The following is a 20,844-nucleotide window of genomic DNA, read 5'->3' on the forward strand; positions in this document are numbered from 1 at the left end:
TGTGCTTGCTTCCAGGATTCCAATTCCACATTTCTCCACGAAATTTTAATGGATATTACAGCATTACATCATCCTCCGAAAATATCCAATTCCATCTTAACGGATTTTTCTCTGCCAGCCTCTGCTATCCTTCATCAAGAAATTTCTTACACACAAAGTTGGATTCGGTGGTTGTTTTATTTGGAAAATCTTGAGTAGATGAGGTGCTCCCTCACTGAAAGAGACGTTGTTTTTAGGATTTGATTCCAGGTACCTGTAAAAAATCTTCTTTTTTTCCATTTGAATTATGTATCTAATATATCATGAGGTGTTTGTTTATCTCGAGAGAATCTTGCTAGATATTGTCGGTTTTCTTGCTACAGGGACGGATGGGAGCTTTATTAATTTTATCAAGTTTGGATTTTTAGATATTTTTTCGGTGTAATGAACATGTGGCCATTGTACTGTAGAATTTTTACAACTTGGTGGTGAATGGATATTTGCAATTTCTGAGGTGGGGTTTCAATATTTTGGCTTATCCCAAATTGTGACAAGGATTTGTTGTTATTTGAGGATTTTCAAGGCTGATTTTTCTTTTGGGATGATAGTGATTGTGGTTTATTGTGTGATGTTTTCAGCTACTTTTGCCAACTATTTAAATTCTAGTTCCCCTTATTCAATCTCCAAATAAACATCTATCAAAACCTGCTATTTGTGCATTTGGTGTGTGGTTCTTGAACTGTTAGCAGCTCGTGAGAAGGTACTTGCTGTGCTTTATTATATGTCGGTTCTTGTGATAGGTTCTATGCCAGTTGTTGACATATTGGTAAACAGCCAAAGGGTTTTCGAAACCTTAAAGGAAATGGCATAATGTGGTATAATTTACCGTTTATCAATGCTGAGATGCTAGCTAGTTTCTTGCCCTGTTTGGGAATTTTGTTCTCTTTTATTTCCTTCCTACCTGGGATCAAATTAATACTTGGATATTTAGATGGTTTTTGGCTCGGATAAGGCGTGGCTGCGAGTTTTATGTAACAGTGAATATGAAGGAATCATTGTGCTCAAGGCTTCCCTTTTTTCAATTGACATTGGCTTGGATTTTCAAGATTAGTTGGATCGGATCATTGATAAGTTTTACATGTCTATTTAAGTATGTGAATTCTTTCTAGTATGTCATTTCTTGGTGTATGTGATACTTTATTAAGTAAAAATTTGATAAATTTGCTAATCCATCTTGTAGAACTAGTACTTGAATAGAATCCTTTACTTGATGCATTTCGACGTGATTGATTTGCAGAGAAAACACAGAGTGAATTATGGAGAAGCAGAAGAAGTTCCTTACTGTAGCACCGTTTGAGTGTGCTTGGAATGACAACTTCAGGTTTAGAGAAGCCGGTAGAGGCTGTGTTGCTTTTGATGCCTTCGCGCACAATGATGTCACAGTCGTCTTCCGAGAAAAAACAGGCAGTCAGCATTACCATTACAAAAGGGATAATAGCCCACATTACACGGTGATTATAGGAAGCCACAGAAACAAAAGGTTGAACATCGAGGTTGATGGGAAGACGGTTGTGGATGTCGCTGGCGTCGATCTTTACTGTTCATCGGCATTTCAGAGTTACTGGATCAGTATTTATGATGGCCTCATAAGCATTGGGAAGGGCAGGTACCCTTTCCAAAATCTCGTCTTTCAGTGGCTGGACTCGAACCCCAATTGCAGCGTTCAGTATGTTGGGCTTAGCAGTTGGGACAGACACGTGGGGTACCGGAATATTAATGTTTTGCCTCTAAAGCAGAACCATATATCCTTATGGAAGCACGTGGATTGTGGCGAATATGATGGCATGGAAGATGCCGATGAGGAGTCGGAAGAGGAGATTGGCGATTATGAGAATTGGGGCCTTGAAAAATTTCTGGAGAGCTGGGAACTATCCGATGTTTTCTTCATAGTCGGGCAAGAGGAAAAGGCAGTTCCAGCTCATAAGGTCATATTGGCTGCATCTGGGAGTTTCGGTTTGAGTGCGACGGGAGAAGATATTATCCATCTTGAAGATGTTTGCTATCCTACACTCCGTGCACTTCTCGAGTACATCTACACGGGCAACACTGAAGTGAGTTGCATTTTTATAAGATATTCATTGTATGTTGTCATTAAATCTTTCAGAAAAAAATGAATAATAACATATTTTTGTCCTGATGTAGGTTCCGGAATCACGTCTCAGTTCTTTGAGAACTCTGAGCCTACGGTTTGAAGTAAGTGCATTGGCAAAGCAGTGCGATGAATTGATGGAGCGGTTCAAACTTAACAAGAAACTTTTTGACTCTGGAAAAAGTGTAGAGATATCGTACCCGAGCTCTCGGCTCAGTTGCCCCGCGGTGTTCCTGAACAAAATACCCATTGATATTAAACGTCTCAATAGCTTTCTTTCAACCAGTGAGTACAGCGATGTGGAAATCCATGTCGAAGGTCATGGTCTAGTCGCACGGTCGCATCGAATCATCCTAGGCTTGTGGAGTGCTCCTTTTACAAAGGTAGGACAATATCTGGATCCTGGAATGAGACGCAACACTTGTATTAATATTCATTTTATTGCACATGCAGATGTTCACAAATGGAATGAACGAGAGTGTTTCGTCGAAGATTTGCTTGAAGGACGTCTACTTTGATGCATTCATGACTCTGCTCCAATTCATGTACAGTGGAGAAATCAACGGGTATGACGCCATGGACACTGATGTGTTGCTACTACAGCTTCTTTTGTTAGCAGATCAGTTTGGGGTTTCTCTTCTTCACCAGGAATGTTGCAAAAGACTTCTAGAGCATCTTTCCGAGGTATAACAATTACCGTTGCCTTATTATGTTCTGCCTATCGTGTATTAATTTCTCACTGAAGTAAAGCCTGTTAATCGGGTGAGCAGATCTGAGAAAATGGCGGAGTATTGGGATTGTGAACACGAAAGCTGAGATGATGTGTCTCATCTATATATTACATGCAGGCATGGAATTCTAGTTGAAGAAGATCATTCTACGAGTTTTTGTATTATGCCAAGTTTAATGGATGAGGAAGCGGACAATTTTGGCATTGTTGTTTGTGTGGCTGACTTTCGAACTTTGTTGCAGGACTCAGTGTGCCATGTTCTGCTTGTCGTTTCATCTGTTCCTTCATGTAAAGTAATTGAAGAAACATGTCAGAGGACATTCGCGACGCATTTTGATTATTGTACTACCGCCAGCACCGACTTTGTCATGTTAGACGAAGCAACGTTTGGGAACATTCTTCAGGTGAATGTTATCTCGATTGCATCTATGATCATTGATGAATGATAATTTTTAATTCAGTATGGCATTTTAGTTAAATAATTTTTAATATTTGTGACACTATCTCATATCAAAGATTTTTTCTTGCAGCATCCGGATTTGACTGTAACTTCCGAAGAACGAGTGCTCAATGCAGTCTTGCTTTGGTGTTGCGAAGCAGAGGAGTTGTTCGGATGGGAGAGCGTAGAGGAGATGATGCTGAACTTATCACCTGAGCTTGTTTTTGGTGAAAGGCTCAACTTCCTACAAGAGTTTCTAGATTTCGTGCGGTTCCCTTTGCTTCCGTACTCGATCCTTCAAAAGGCACGTGCTAGATCTATATGTTTTTCGGAGTTATGGCAAACTTTACCAGAACAACTGGTTTCTAATTGGCAATTGGCAAACTTTTCGTTGATTTCAGCTGGAGAGAAGCAACATTAGTGAGCGAATTCCTAGATTCGGCGAATTGGTATGTTCCAATAGTCTCTCGTCTGAGTTTATTTTCGAGTAGCTGCTTTTATCTAACTCGGATCTTTCACAGGTGAAAGAAGCCATTACATTTTTGGAGTGTGGATCCACCGGGCACGACCAGATGTAAGTTCCCTTTCTCGTTTTCTGTGGTTCAATCTGTTTGGATAAACGATTTGTTTTTTTTGTCGCCGTTTAAGTCATAGTTTAGAAGCTATAAACCGATGCTGTCGCTGTTCCACATTTTACAGTAAATTTCAGCACAGGAGATCGAGTTTTAAGGAGCTACAATACATATGCAATGGCGATAGCAATGGGGTGCTGTATTTTTCTGGCACGTCGTATGGGGAGCATCGGTGGGTGAATCCCGTTTTATCAAAGGTGAAACACGTCATAGCCTTCTGCATTTTCTCCTTCTGAGAGGCATGTGTATTCATTACGGTGCAACTTTTATGCGACGCAGAGAGTAACTATCACCGCGAGCAGTCCACTCTCGAGATTCACCGATCCAAAGGTCTTGGTTTCGAGGAGTTACCAGGTGAGTGGATATTTTGTAGTCGTGGACCCTTGTGTTAGACAGTCTCGTGGATCGAGCTGTAACACAGTACCTATACCTGGATGGATACCGAGTATAGGTATTGTGTTACAGACTTGACTTGTGAGACGGTCTAACACAATCTTATGTGTTTCTTGGTTTAGAACCAAAGTTAAACGATCTTGACTCACGATAGGGAACATCGTTCGCTGGCCCCCGGATGGAGGACGGGAGAAACACTGCCTGGTGGATGGTCGACCTTGGTAACGGTCATCAGGTACGATTGCTATAGTCCACACGCACAATGTTGATTCTCACTCAACGGTCATCAGGGGGGCGGGAGGTTTGTGTTTACGTATAGTGAGAGTTTAGATTGACACATAATTCACTCATTTCCTCGGTTGATTTAAAACCATTACTCATGTTTGGTTTGATGGATTCGATAAAGATTGAGGCTCATGAATATTGCTCGATTGGGTAGATATGACCCAGAAATTCTCGGGACAATGCCACATAGGATTAGACTTGGCTTATGTGTCTTGGCCTTCCCCCGTGACAAAATTAACCTCGGAAAATCTTATAGTAATAGGTTAATCTTGAGCAAGTGAACACCCTTATGCATGATTTTCGTATTTGAATAAATACATGATCAAAAGTGGATTAGTCCATATTATTTATACGAGTCGAAGCTATCGCAAAAGTAATCGCATAATTCGCTCGTATCCTCAGTTGATGTGCAACCATTACACAATGAGGCAGGATGGTTCAAGGGCTTTCATCAGGAACTGGAGTTTTCAGGTACGGATTTCTTCGCGTAAACTGATTGATTGGGGTTGATCTTGCGCGACGAGACTTAAATGGAGATGAACGACGCGTTGCAGGGTTCCATGGACGGGAGTAGTTGGACGAACTTGCGAGTGCACGAGAAAGATGAAACCATATGCAAGCCCGGTCAGTTTGCATCGTGGCCCGTTGCCGGGCCGAATGCTCTTCTTCCCTTCCAGTACTTCCGAGTGGTGTTGACGGCTCCGACCACCGACGCGGCCAACCCTTGGATCCTCTGCATTTGCTTCTTGGAGCTTTACGGTTACTTCCGCTAAACTACTGTGTATAAAGGAATTTTGATAGGGCTTGTTTGGCTCTCTGCACTATGAAGCATATACTGGCAGACATTTTGAGTAATTTTTTTCTTGCGTCGTTGCACTTTTTCCCTTTTTCCTGAATTTTTTTTACTTTTTTTATATTGTTTTATCAGAATAAATAAACTTTTAACAATAATTATTGAGTATAAAAATATCACATTTTGCCATTTAAGTGTGTCTGTGATTTAAAGTTCTAATTTTTTCTATTTTCACATCTTCACTAATCATTTACTCATATTTCATCATTTAGGTAACGAAAATGCATGGAAGTAAAATGAAAAAGAAAGCAATGAATAAAAATACTTGGGAGTGAACGAAAAGGAAATGAAAAAAAAAGCAATAAACAAAAAACGAAAAACACAATCTATGAATTGTTTTAAGAATTGATACTGTTATATCATGTATGGAAAAGAATTGACAAAGAAAACTCGAATGGAGGCTGTAACTCAGACAAGATCCTTGATAGCCCTGGCCCTGGCCCTGGCCCTGGCCGTGAGCGCATACTTTTGTGTCTTCCCGGTCGAAGTCTTTGGCAGATCCTCGAAAACCACTGTCCGTGGAACCTTGTAGTGAGGCAACATCTCGCAGCAGTAGGTCATGATCTCCTCCTCGGTTGCAGCATGACCCTCCTTGAGTTTCAAAAACGCCCAAATCCTCATCCGGCCTTCCCACAACAGCAGCCTCATCAAACACGGCTGGATGGCTAAAGATTACCGCCTCCACCTCTATTGAGCTTTTATTCTCCCCTCCCGACACGATTATATCAATGGACCGATCTTTCACCTCTATGTACCCATCGGGATACATAACGCCCCAGTCTCCCGTACGAAACCTCTCGTGTGTCTGCTTCCAAGTGAAGTTGATATCTCCATAAACAAGAGAAATCCTGTCTTTGTAAACAATGGCTGATCTCTCCAAGAAACTAAGTGGAACATAATTTGCTGAACACTTCATTGTATAGAGTTATCGGCCCTCAATTCTCAAACAATAAACAGATTTCTCCAAGTGTTAGATATCAAATTTTACCAATCTATTTATATTTGTCATCTACGAGGGAAAATTCAACCTCACGATTCGATTTGAATTGCCTTGGTCATGAAATGAAATGGATTTTTGACTTAATATCTTTATACCGTAATACTCTTATTTTTTTCCATAAAATAGTTGTGACATCCCTAACCCGAAACATGCATTATTTTGCATATTATCATATTATATTGTCATTTCATATTAAATTGTAATTTTTAGTATAGGGATACTAAGTGTGTCATAGATGATATATTTTTTTTTGTTAAGATGACAGTTTAGGTGGTATCAGAGTGAAAATATGATCTTTTTAGATAGTCTCCATATACACATATTATATAGACATGTTGGTCATAATTTGCATTTGCCTTTAACATATGAAAAAAATGAATATTTCAGAGTATGTGCTACGGAGGACATATATGCGAGTGTTTATAGTTTAGTAATTTTATGAAAATCTAATGGGAACACGTAAATGGAAACTCGACAGATGCATCTCCCATATATTTTGATTTTTGTATAACTTTGGATGTAGCAATTTGTAGTAAATTGTAATATTTTTGGGTTTATTTACAAGTTGATACAACATTTAGAAAACAATTAAAAAAAAGGATAAAAATATAATTAAAATAAAAGTAATGCATAGTGTAATTATGTACACGTGTTGACCATTTAGCCATACCACTAATCTCATGCAAATTATTTTTGGGTACGTAATCACTAATATATATTACTATATTATTTGATATCATTTAGGGGAGAAAGTTTTAAAATTAATATTGTGGTAGCCGACTCAAAATTATGGATATATATGACTAGAGTTAGGAAGGGATTTTTTTAGAGGAAGTCTACGAGAAAGTGGTAGACTAAAAGCCTCAGCTCCTAATTACAGAATTGAAGAAACAATGTTCAGATAATGTTTTGAAAAGGCAGTTTAGCATACTAAATCAAGCCAATTTGGCGAAGAAGATGATACACAGTCCTAAGTAGAATCAAAGGCCCAATTAGAATATCTACAATAATCAGGTGTGTATAAATCACACTTTTAATTTTACATGTTTTATTTGCTTCCTTGTTAGGTGTTAAACAAAATGAATGATTTGATTATATGATGTGATCCAATATGATTATGTATTATTTGATATAATTTGATGGAATATGATATGGATATGTTATTGGTGCAAATGATATGTTTATGATACCAATTATGTGAATCATTGGATTAAAGAGGGTCTGTGACGGTTTTGCCCTGGATCTGAAATCACAGTGGGACCTTCGGGTCAATCATATTGGGACCTTCGGGTCAAATCACAGTGGGACCTTCGGGTCAATCATATTGGGACCTTTGGGTCAAACATATTGGGACCTTCGGGTCAAATCACAGTGGGACCTTCGGGTCAAATCATAATGGGACCTACGGGTCAATCATATTGGAAATCCCGGGCAGATTCCAGGCTTGACTGTTACAGAATAATAAACTGAATAGAGTGGCATATGCTTATGAATATGAAATGGTTTGTGTTTAACTTATGTTATATATTATTTCTGATTATATGTATTGACAAAGAATATGCTTGATGTTTGTATCATGTGAGATTAAAGGTGGAAATTTATATATACTGAGTTGTGGCTCATATAAACCACTAAATTTTTCAGGAATAAGATAGCAGTAAGGTTTTGACTAACGTGCGTCATAGGAACTCCACGTGTTATCAGGTTCGGCGGCTGACGCATATTAGCAACCTTCTCCTCCTCATCATTTTGCATGTAGATAAATGTATAGTATATAGAGTGGTGAGAGGGTTCCACTACTGTGTAAAATATTTTGAAATATGTACTTGATAAATATATAATTTTAAAATTATATAATATGTGTGTTCTATGAATTAGACACGTGTATTGATTGCTTTTATGATAAGGGATTTATTTATAGTAAGTGCATACGTCAGAGGGGTTGAGGTGTGACAATTATAGTATTAATCCCAACAACTATAAAGGTTTCCAGACATAATGTTTGTATGCCATAATATTATTTTTTACCCAAAGTTATATTCCAGTAGCTATTTTTGATAGAGATAAATCACTTACTACTATTGTTTACCAAGCATTTTCATTTATTGCTTTTATTCTCTTTTACTGCCACATGCATTGTTAAGGGTGTTCTCCCTTAACAAGATTTCAACGTCGACGAGAGATCGACGACTGAAGGATAAAGGTGGACGTCACGAGCTTTCCCCGGGATCAGCTCCAAAACTAGGGTTGCGAGAAAATAAAGAAGACTATAAAAAAAGGAAAATTATGATATTTCTTGATTGAATGAAATGAATAACAATGTCCACTATTTATAATAGTGGATACCTTAACTTAAGGAACAAGAAAATAATCCTAATAAATACGAAAATATATGGTAAATCAATAACTAACTAATTAATAAAGATATGGGGATATTATTGAAGATATGCTCGCATCAACTCCCCCACGGTTAAAATCCACCTTGTCCTCAAGGTGGGAACCATGAAGCAACGATGCGCGTCGAGGAATCCTCCTGGGTCAAACATACACCGAATAGTTGAGCGTCTCCCTGCATCATCTCTATCAAAAATCACAAAGGGATGACCCTTATGGACATGATAATTCAGTTCTAAAATCTTGTGAATGTGTCCATGAATGCTCAAGCATAAAGTGTCATTTTGCGGAAGAATCAACCGCGCATCGGCATCAAGTGATGTTAATCGATGATTCATATTTGCAACATTCTTAACAAGTGATGAATCACTCAATAATTCCATTGACGCGTTGTACCTCATGGAACTACCCAAATCAACCTTAGCTTGAAGAACCTTGATTGGAAAAGCATTTAGTTGCATCGAGCACTCAAACTGCCCTTGAACTTGTTCCTCCCCGCGCTTGTGATTGATACAGAGAAACCTGTATCAATGATAATTGACGAGAATTCGCCGGATATTGAAGGTCCGTTCGCGGAGGAGTCTCCGTCGAGCAACCGATGAACAAAGACGGAAAAGTAAATTGTAGAAAAATAAAAGACGGAACGATAAAGATGATTATATTTCTTTCATGATTCATTCAAAAGATAACAAAGACTCATATTTATAATACTCCATAATAACCTAACTCAGTGATCAAGAAATAGGAAAGATATGGAAATCAATAATATATGGAATAATAGAGATATGATGATATTCTGTAGATATACTCGTATTAACTCCCCCACGGTTAAAATTCACCTTGTCCTCAAGGTGGAAACCATGAAGCCACAACGAGAGTTAAAATCCGAAGCTTTGGCGAGGTATCTCCTCCCGGATCAAATGCACATCGAACAGTAGAGCATCTCCCTTCATCACCTCCATCGAAAATCATCGAAGGATGACTATTGTGGTTGCCAAAATTCATCGTTAAAATGGGAAGCTCGTCCACGCGTCCCAGAATGCTCAAACATGACGTGTCCTTGCGCAGAGGAATCCACCGTTTATCACCGTCAAGCGATGTTGGTCGATGATGCATTCTTGCAACATCACCATCAATTGGATTCACGCCATCATTAAAACCTATATCATCCAAATTGTGAAATTTCTCTGTAACTCTACTCTTGCCGAGAGAAGAACTAAAGCAGTCGCATTTCACACCCTCTGAAATCCCCAATTTTATAGAACCGGGGAAAACAACAAGTACAAAATGAGGGACCGATGTTGGAATGGTATTGGAGTCGCCCGACTGAGAGATCACGGCTAGTGGGAGTGGGTCATCGTCTAACAATTCACCCTCATCTCCATTGATATCGGGGCTGCACAGAGGAGCTGGCGGGGGCAGATTCATGGACGAGACAGCAGTTGTAGCGGCCAGTGGGGCGGCTGTGCGAAGATGGCTAGTCCTCATTGCGGCGTGTGGATCATCCAGGCAGCGTTTGTTTGCATCCATCTGAGACGCCAATTGCTTGACAGTTGCGGTTAAGTGCTCAAGTTGTGAAACCAAGGCAGCCAACTGTAGGTTCGATTCCAAATTCAGCGTCACCGGATCACGTGTCATGCCGAGAGGCTCCATAAGGCCTACACCGTTGTAAGGCGGCTGATATGGAGACAACGGCGGCTGGAAGAGCTGATAAGGCGGTTGTGCAGGGGTGTACAGCAGGTTCCCATCAGGAGGGTCAGGTTCGGGGCACGGATAGAACACCGAAGAGGGCCTTGGCGCGCTAAAGGATAGCGCTGGAATCGGGCACACCGGATCTGGATAAGGGTATCCAAATTGCACGTCTTGTCTCTGGGGGTACCAACACGATGTGAGGCTCGGCATGGACAGTGGCAAGGAGAACTGTCTGTCGAATTGGTGATGGACGTAGTCAGTGTAGGTGTATGACATGATGGCGGAAATACGGAGGATGAGATCACAATGAAAGCACCAGATGATACGGAGAAACCCGTATCAATGATAATTGGCGAGAATTCGCCGGATATTGAAGGTCCGTTCGCGGAGGAGTCTCCGTCGAGCAACCGATGAACAAAGACGGAAAAGTAAATTGCAGAAAAATAAAAGACGGGGCGATAAAGATGATTATATTTCTTTCATGATTTCTTCAAAAGATAACAAAGACTCATATTTATAATACTCCATAATAACCTAACTTAGTGATCAAGAAATAGGAAAGATATGGAAATCAATAATATATGGAATAATAGAGATATGAGGATATTCTGTAGATATACTCGTATTAGTGATCCTGACTGGGTTTCGTCTCATTCTCAGCCTTTTCAACTCCACAAAAACCAGCATAAGAATCAAGAATCTTCTCGGTGGAATAATCAAATCCATCCTCAATGGAGCCATCCTCCTCGTCTATCACTTCTGCTAGCAACACTGCTAACAAATTTGCTACAAGCGCTATAGCTAACAGAGTTAGTGCTCGAAATCTGCTAGCAAAACTAACTGTTGCGAGCACTTTAATATAGTTTTGCTAGCATCATTGTGCTCGCAAACGGCCGCTTTTTTTGTAGTGTTAATTACATATACTCCTATTCATTAAATTTAATTTTACTACTACATGTGCACAATTTTACAATATTAGAGCCCACGAACTCGAATTTTACGATATTAGAGCTAACAAAAGTGTTTTTCATGAACTAATGAACGAAAATTTTGATAAATAAGGCGAAACTCAAACAATGTTGGAGTAAGTAATAAAAGCATTTTTCATCAATTAATTGTGTTTCTTTTTTCTTATGAAAAAAATCATGTAGAGTACTGGTCTAGGCAATAGTTATTACAAATAAAAAAAATAAAGATATCAGAAGATAAAAGATAAATAGGCAAAAAAAGAGAGAAAAAACTGTAATTTAAATTACAAAATTTGGTTGCTTTTGATTAATCATATAATTTTCTAACTCTGACAAATTAAATTATACTCATTCCGTGCTAAATTGGTTGAGCTGTATTCTATTATGGTAAAATATAAAACATCTAATAATCTTTACTATATTGCCGGAGGGAGTAACTATAACATTCGCAATTGTATGATATGATTTATTTTACAACGATTATGTGGCACATTTAACTGGCTTGACATTGATTTATTTCAGATGCATTAAGTATTCATAGTTGCTGGTAATTGCATTGTCATTTTTCGCTTAGATTTATACAATGATGCTTCAGAATCTACAGTCGTCCCAATAAATTGGCGCAAAATAATTTATACGCCCTCGTCTTATTATATGTGAAACATTTTTTTAGGTATAGATTTTTAGATAGTGATATTTAGTGGTTAAATGAAAAGAGATAAATTAAGAGAGAGGTAGAGATAAGGAATACGCCTAACTTGAGGGAGTATGAGATAAGTGAAAATATTATAAAATACTATAGTTTAACTTGCCAAATTTAAAAATTACTATTAGATTAATTAAAAGTTAACAAAAATAATTTTAATAACAATCTCATCATTCATCAAATATATACAGTACTACTATATAAAAATATCTACACCAGAAGTTGTTAGATCTCGACATTTGTCAACATTTTATTGGATATGTGATTGGAATATTGATAAACACAGTTTTATCTTGTATGCGATCATTTATTAAGTTTCTAAGAAACTCATGATATTAACTATTTCCCTCCGTCTTTGACATATTTTTCCGCTTGGGATATCTTATCTTAAATGATACATTTTTTAAAATAAAAAGATATTAACTATTTCCCTCCGTCTTTGACATATTTTTCCGCTTGGGATATCTTATCTTAAATGATACATTTTTTAAAATAAAAATATCACATTCTATTTCATACTCTTACTTTATCTTTTTTCTTCACTAAACTTATAAAACAACAACATATAAAATCTCGTGCCAAAAAAGAAATGTTTCACTTATGATGAAACGGAGGGAGTAGTATATTAACCATAAGTTATTAAATTAGCAATAGTTCGATTTAATTTATATAAATTCTGTTAGCATTTTGTAACAATGATACTAATACTTTTATAAGTACTCCCTCCATTCCAACTAAGTTGAGTCATATTCTTTTTGGGATGTCCCAACTAAGTTGAGTCATTTCATTTTTAGATAAAAAAAAATGAAACATCCAATCACTTACCACTTTATTAATCACCTATTTTAATCTCTCTTTATCTTTCCTACTCTATTCATTTCTCCTACTTTTTCAACACAATTTCTTAATCTTCATGTTCAAAAGTTTTGACTTAACTTAGCTGCAACGAAGGGAGTAACATAGAGTTTTTGTAATTTGAGTTTTTACCAATTCAATCACTTACATAATTGTAAAAATGTTATATTATAAGTACGTTAGTAATTAATTAATCACCAACTAGGGCAATTTGAGCTTAGCCCAATTAAAAACAGTTATTCAATGATCATGTACTATTACTTACAAGTAAACTATTACTACCAATTTAATAAAATAAAATAATCTCGAAATGGTTTAACAATAAAAAAACTGAAAAAATGAGTTGGAATTTATGTGGAGTGACGAAGATAGTGATGTAAGCATACACAAACCTCCAAAATTGCCCAATCACGACGATTTGTGAGTAATTCTTTCCATTTTTAATCACGACAAAAGCCACGCGTCGGAATCTTAGTGGGGTCACTTAGCTGCGGGTCACGTGAGCTTGATTTTTCGCACGTGATCCGAAGACATAAATATCAAAATTAGAATATTTGAGAAATGAATTTGAGAAGCAATGGCCAAAGCTACACTGAAATGTTCAGCAAATTATGTTCCACTTTCTCCCATTAGTTTCTTGGAGAGATCAGCCATTGTTTACAGAGACAGAACTTCTATTGTTCATGGAGATATCAACTTCACTTGGAAGCAGACCCACGAGAGGTGTCGCCGCCTCGCCTCCGCCCTTTGCCGCCGCGGAATATCCCGCGGCGATGTTGTGAGTTTGATTCCCCACTTCAATTCAATTTTTGTTTATTTTGATTCCCAATTTAGATGAGTTTTATTAAGCTCTGGTTGTTATTATTTGATTTTGATTGTGGTTAGTCTTTCGGGATGAGTTATCTTGTTTGTCGATACGTGTTGGTTGACGTGCCATTTCAGCGCCGGAATCTTGATTGGTTGTAAAAATAGAATTACGGTGATTTACATGTAAAAAATCAGAATTTGACTAAAGTTCAACCGGAAATACCCCATGATTAATTATAGCTAATTTTTGGAGATTTTGTTACATATCCGTTGCCTTATATCTTGCTTCAAGTGGTAAACATTTATGTGTTGAACCTTGACTTATAACGACGTCGTTTTGGCTCACGTCTGCTAGTGCTACTTCAGAATCTTGATTGGTTGCAAAACTAGAACAAATCATGATTTGATAATTTACATGTAAACCTGGAATTTGACGAAAGTTCAATAGTTCAACAACTTTTTCTGTCTCTTATTTTACTAATTTTGCATTAAAGCTAGTGTAGTCAAAGGTTATTTTTTGTTGAATTTTCAACTGTGTTAATTTCTGGAGATTTTGTTAGCCTTTTTAGTTTGCTTGAAACTATATTGAATTTTCAACTATGTGTTAATTTCTGGAGATTTTCTTAGCCTTTTATTTTTCTTGAAGCTATATTGAATTTTCAACTATGTGTTAATTTCTGGAGATTTTGTTAGCCTTTTATTTTGCTTGAAGCTATATTGAATTTTTAATTATAACACATAGTATATGGTGTGGTAGGTTGCTTCCTTGGCTCCAAACATTCCAGAAACTTATGAGCTACATTTTGCTGTTCCAATGGCTGGAGCAATCCTCTCCACACTCAACATACGCCACGATTCCGCCATGGTGGCCGTGTTGCTCTCGCATTCACAAGCCAAGATCATATTCGTCGACTACCAGTTTCTCGACATTGCCAATGGCGCTCTCAAGGTCTTGTCCGAGAAGGGCTCCCCGTTGCCTTCTCTCATCTTGATTCCCGACCCTCATGATTCAGTTTCCCGGCCTAAGCTTGGGACGGAAATCACAGAATACGAGTTTTTACTGGCGGAGGGAGAGGCCGAGTTTGCAGTAGTAAGGCCGGATGATGAGTGTGACCCTATCTCCCTCAACTACACCTCTGGCACAACGTCGAGCCCCAAAGGCGTTGTTTATAGCCACAGAGGCGCGTATCTCAACTCCATGGCTGCGATTCTGCTTAACGAGATGCAGTCTATGCCCATGTATTTATGGACCGTGCCTATGTTCCATTGCAATGGATGGTGCCTGACTTGGGCTGTGGCGGCCCAAGGTGGCACCAACGTATGCATAAGGAATGTCACGGCGAAGGGGATATTCGATAGCATAGCCAAACATCGTGTCACACATATGGGAGGCGCTCCGACTGTCTTGAACATGATCATCAACGCGCTTCCTAGTGAGAGGAGGCCTCTCCCCGGGAGGGTGACCGTGATGACAGGTGCTGCACCACCGCCTCCTCGGGTGCTCTTTGAGATGGAGGAGCAAGGATTTAACATCACCCACGCATATGGTCTCACAGAAACGTATGGCCCGGGGACTATCTGCACTTGGCAGCCGGAGTGGGATTCCCTACCTCTTGAGGCTCGGGCGAAACTCAAGGCGCGCCAGGGAGTTCCGCATCTCGGGATGGAAGAGCTCGATATCAAGGACCCTGTTACTATGCAGAGTGTGGCTCGGGATGGGAACACGGTGGGTGAAGTCATGTTTAGAGGTAACACGGTGATGAATGGTTACTTGAACGACGCTAAGGCGACTGAAGAAGCGTTTCAAGGGGGGTGGTTTCATACTGGGGACTTGGGGGTGATTCATCCGGATGGATACATCGAGCTGAAGGATCGGTCGAAGGATATAATCATCTCCGGAGGGGAGAATATAAGCACGATAGAGGTGGAATCAGTGATCTTCAGCCATCCGGCCGTGCTTGAGGCTGCTGTCGTGGGGAGGCCGGATGAGCACTGGGGAGAGACGCCTTGCGCATTTTTGAAGCTCAAGGAGGGTCATGCTGCTACCGCGCAGGAGATCATCAGCTACTGCCGTGAGAGGCTGCCTCATTACATGGCTCCACGGACAGTGGTGTTCGAGGAATTGCCAAAGACTTCGACCGGGAAGACGCAGAAGTTTGTGCTCAGGGCCAAGGCCAAAGCTATGGGCAGCCTCTCTAAACAGAGCAAGCTGTAGTTATTTATCAATCATTGTTGTCTGGGATTTTAACCCTTTTGTTAATTGTCTGTAAACTTTGTTTTCCTTCTTCAAGAATGAATAACGAATGCCTAATGGCTTATTTACACATTTAAAAATAGGGTGTTTTCAAGAGGATATGGTGCAACAGCTTAATTCCTTTGCAATGGCTTGGACGAAGTTCACTGGCAAGCCTGCCTCGAGCCGCCTACGAGCTTCCAACTCCAAACACTTGTAGATTTTGTTCTTGATCCAGAGACCAGTAGCACACACAGCGAGAGTCGGGTTTTGGAGGATTATGCTGGATGCTACTTCGACAGCAAGCCTAGTCTTCAAGTCGTCGATTTTTTGCCCGCGACACAGTTGGAAATTTCTATACTGTTGTTTGTAATGTTAGGACTTCTTTGTTTCCTAATGCAGAGGAGAGCAAGAAGAAATCAAAAACAGATATGCATGCATCTCTGCCCAGAAGAGCAGCTGTTGTCTGAAATATTATTTTCTAATTTCTGTTTTTTTGTAACTTATTTTATATTTGCAGAGATTGGCAGATTGTAAAAAATATCTTATAGTAATTAATTTTCAAAATTTTTTACTGTACTACTTTTCTTTTGGATTTTGTAATAAAGTTTTACTTCAGATTTTATTTGAAATGTGTTGTGTTTTCTATTCGAAAGTTGTAATTATCTTAAAATCATTGGTCAACAAGATAAACGATGACAATATTTTTTTAATATACGACAGAAACAGATCGCTATCAGTGGCTGAGCCACAAATAGTGACACCTCATTTTTTTTAAATATACACTAAATATCTATATTAGTATTAATGTATGAAATTATTTAGCTCTTCTCCCATTTATTTTCACTTTTGTACTGTATATTCTAGAAGTTTGACAATTGGATTCATCACAACTCTATTGCCTTTGAATTTTGATCTGTATCGATTCTGTCTTTCATTAATCTTTTCATTTTTTTCGTGTTCAGTTCTGAAGTGAATTCCTTTCAAACTTTGATGAATAGCGACTTATGTTTCGGTTGAGATGAAATTGATGAATAGCGACTTATGTTTCGATTTCCATTCTGATAATAATTGGATAACTACTTCCATTTAACGAAAATACAAAATTAAATGGTCAGAATTAATTAAGCGTTCCACATGGTTATATTAATTTTGAAACATGATATGACATGAACATTGGGTGACACCACATTACAATATTCCATTAAATTTTGTATTAGATTCTAACCACTCTAAAAATGCTCTAAGAAAGCGACCCCACCAATCCCGTAACTATTTTGCAATTAGAAAAAATGCATTGGTGTCACGTAAAGATTGGATTATGCTGTTGACGTCCAATTTTGTGATATTTAATTATTTATTCGACAAATCTTGATAAAGAGTGATTTTGTTTTTGTTTTGTTTTGTTTTTTTCATTTAATTGCGGGTCAAACTTTAGTTTTTATTGCACAAAGCACCATGTTTACTGAATAGTGATTAGTTGGATAAATTTTTTATGATATAAATATTTTTGTTTCTGAAAATGTAGATATATTTTTACCATATTATATTAAAATAAGGAGGCAGAGTGCCGACTTATGAGTTGGGGTGGCCTACTAGCTTTTATTACTATCAATTTGCCAAGTTTCCACATGCCATCGAATTTCCTCCGTCCACTGTTCCAGCAAGATCTGCCCTTCCGTTGCCAACTATGCTACGCCCATGCTGGCTAAAAAATTATTATTAAAATTAATTATTATTAAAAAATTAATAACTACAATTAAATAATAGTAGTTATTAAGGACTTAGATTATTAGCTCTGAAATGTTAATACGATCAATAAAAAACGTCAATAAGGATATTAAGATCAATTTACAACAAATTAGTTGTAACTAACTTTTGAGAAATATTTCATAACTTTAAAACGCATATAACTTTCTTGATTTAAATTATTTTTTAGCACAACATATATCAAATTAAAGATAATTTCATAAGGATTCTAACGAGATCTCACTTGCATATGTTTCGATGTCAAAATTAGAAATTTTTTTCAAAAATTTCTAATTTTTTCGTACAGCAATAAATGTCAACATGATATATAAAATATGTCAATATAATACATGAACAATGTCAATATAAGCATATGTTAACATTATAAGTATATGTTAACATTCTCAAAGCAATTGTGTTGATATTCTCATCAAAAACCCTAATTTGGTAGTTTTTTTTATCTTTTTCAATTTAATTAATAAAAATAAAAATTACACGTGGCAAATTGTAGACCACAAGTTTTCTAAAATTCTATGATCTTAAATTAGCTGCAGTTGGCAATTAAATGATGAGTTATCAATTAATCACTCCCCTACTACGAAGTAACAACGTGTTTTTTTTCTTATCAAATTACGAAAATGGCATTGAATTCAACCTATATCTACATATACCTGATTACTAATTACATTATGTTATATTTTTAGCTTTCTTGATAGCTCTTCTTGATTCTCAATTAAAATTTGTGATAAGATAATTAGAATATTGTGGTTCTACACTCTTATAAAAAACAAATTAGTCAGATATATCATACAAGTGACTCCATCTATATAGGTGTATTATATCATGTATGAAATTAATTAGTGAAGTGATATATTTATGCCACGTTAAAATCAAATGAACCCTACCACAAGTGCAGGGATCGGACGTTGTATTTGCATCTACATCACATATTAACTTTTAGAAAAGATAAGATCTATATATGTTCTTATTCTTTTGAATCATTTCTACTGTTTAATATATTTGATTTGTGTCAAAGATAGCCAATTTGAAAACGATGTCGTTTGGTTGAAAAACATCATCAATAAACTACACAATGGACGGCCAAAAAATTTCACAATAAAATAATTGCGAATAAATCTAAAATTTATAATTTTCCCTCTAACTGGGACGAATCTTCACGATTTTTTTGGATAATTTGAAACTTTTATTGTTTATAAGCTTTTAGGGTGATTGGCTAAATAATTTTGAAGGAGATGATACACCATGTTTGTTTGTCATTTATTACAAATGATTATGTTTTAGAAGAAATGATTATGTTTTTGTTTGTCTTTTGTCAAACACGGTCTTCCGCATATCACTACAAGTCTACGACAAAATTATCTAATCTTAACTCTTTAAACAGCAATAAAAATTCATCGTTTTTTTTTTTATCTTTTTCATATATATAAATTTTTCAGACGTTCCACTCAAAGAAGGATTTTCTAAAAAAAAAACTATTTTCTCATAGTGAAGTAGTCAGCCCAAAAGAAAAGGGGCAAAGTTTTTTACGCAAGTAAATTTTATTGTTACACAGCAGTATTATGATTGCAAGTTCTTATATAACAAATTTAGATACAAACAATATGATGATTCAATCTTTCAGATGATCAATAAGAGTCGAAGATAATTTCTAACAATTTCGATAAAATTGTTAGTAATTACCAAAACAAAAGGTTCGACTCTCTTTCATGTGTGTAGAATTGTTTACCATGTGTATACTATTTAATGAATTATATATTAAAAAAATATACAGAATGTTCCAAAAATAGATCTCCCAGCGTAAATTAGATCCACTGAATATAGCACTATTGAGGTATGTTTATATCCTACAAACCTCTATTGCCATTAAATTAACACATTCTAAAAGATGCCCAACTTTTCTCTTTACTTTGACATGTTAAGATTAATTAACTAACTTAAATTGAATCCCATTAGGCATTAGCCTACTTTCCTCAATTTCATTAAATTATAGCCACCAATCTTAAATTTAGACCACTTCCCTCCAATTAGAGCCTAATCCCCCTAGAACCTAGACTATCACTTTTGGTTCATGAGCTGTGTAAGAAAATGAATTGTATGAAAAATGAATGAAAAATTAAAGGCTAAGATTCATGAGTTGTGTAAGAAAATGGAGGATGAGTTCAAGTTGTGACTTGTGAATGTTGTTTTGTAAGTAAAAGATGAAGTAAAAAATAAAGTAATAATAGAACCAACTAAAAGACAAATAATGGATGATACATTGTGAATGATATATTTGATAAATCGTTGATCATTATTAGAAACAACCAATAATACTCATCTTTGGAAGTTTGAATCCAAAATTATAGTTAACTTTCTCTCATTTAATTAAACAAATTAACGCATTGGTAGTTTATATGTTTATGTTCCCCGTTGGTACCCTTATTTTATGGCAGTCACATATTTAAATATAATACGATGTACATGAACAATAATTTACAATTGTTTGTTAATAATGACTCATCCCTCTCACCTTTAATATATCGCCACGTTGCTTATAAACTAACCACCAATTCGATTAAATTACTAATCCCTATAATGATTAAGTCAATGAAGGATCTGATGAAAAATGAAATATGGAAGTGAATTTTAATTTCAAAGGGGATTAGGGATGGAGCTTAAGCACCATGGGGTCAACACATACTCTAAAATTAATTTAATAAAATTTTTTCCAAACCTTTAGATGTTCGATCCCAATTTCACTTGAATTCGTTTAGACCATCACCATCATATACCAAATCTCATTTTTACTGTGAAAAACTTCTTCAATTATATTGCAAATCTAAATCCATTTTTGTGTTTTTCTACAAAACAACACCAACTATTGAGCCACTACAAATCTTTTTGTCAGATACATGCTAAAAAATGATGTATAATTTGAGTTTAGTATAAATGGTTGAAATAAAATTATTTATTAGGTTGA

The 20,844-nt window shown here is 36.8% G+C and overlaps 2 protein-coding genes across 6 annotated transcripts; both read left to right on the top strand.

The window, feature by feature from the left end:
* The first annotated feature begins 59 nt into the window (after positions 1-59).
* Positions 60-5,462, top strand: LOC121803639 (BTB/POZ domain-containing protein At2g30600-like). 5 transcript variants are annotated; one of them, XM_042203271.1, is made up of 13 exons: positions 60-249; positions 1,277-2,090; positions 2,182-2,511; positions 2,582-2,812; positions 3,101-3,262; positions 3,389-3,601; positions 3,699-3,746; positions 3,819-3,871; positions 3,997-4,126; positions 4,209-4,283; positions 4,477-4,557; positions 5,010-5,078; positions 5,162-5,462. In XM_042203271.1, exons 2-13 carry the CDS (start codon positions 1,296-1,298, stop codon positions 5,378-5,380), a joined length of 2,406 nt encoding a protein of 801 aa, XP_042059205.1. In that variant the 5' UTR covers positions 60-249; positions 1,277-1,295; the 3' UTR covers positions 5,381-5,462. The 5 variants fall into 5 exon arrangements, with proteins under 5 accessions (XP_042059205.1, XP_042059208.1, XP_042059207.1 ...); XM_042203273.1 differs by lacking the exon at positions 60-249 and adding an exon at positions 408-739 and having other exon boundaries at positions 4,012-4,126; XM_042203270.1 differs by lacking the exon at positions 60-249 and adding an exon at positions 419-739.
* Positions 5,463-13,652: 8,190 nt separating this feature from the next.
* LOC121802378 (butanoate--CoA ligase AAE1-like) lies at positions 13,653-16,216 on the top strand. Its single transcript, XM_042202043.1, has 2 exons — positions 13,653-13,853; positions 14,640-16,216. The coding sequence occupies exons 1-2, from the start codon at positions 13,653-13,655 to the stop codon at positions 16,095-16,097; spliced, it is 1,659 nt and encodes a 552-aa protein (XP_042057977.1). The 3' UTR covers positions 16,098-16,216.
* The last annotated feature ends 4,628 nt before the right edge of the window (positions 16,217-20,844 follow it).

This window comes from Salvia splendens, chromosome 5 (genome assembly GCF_004379255.2).
Source record: "Salvia splendens isolate huo1 chromosome 5, SspV2, whole genome shotgun sequence".
Lineage (NCBI taxonomy): Eukaryota > Viridiplantae > Streptophyta > Magnoliopsida > Lamiales > Lamiaceae > Salvia > Salvia splendens.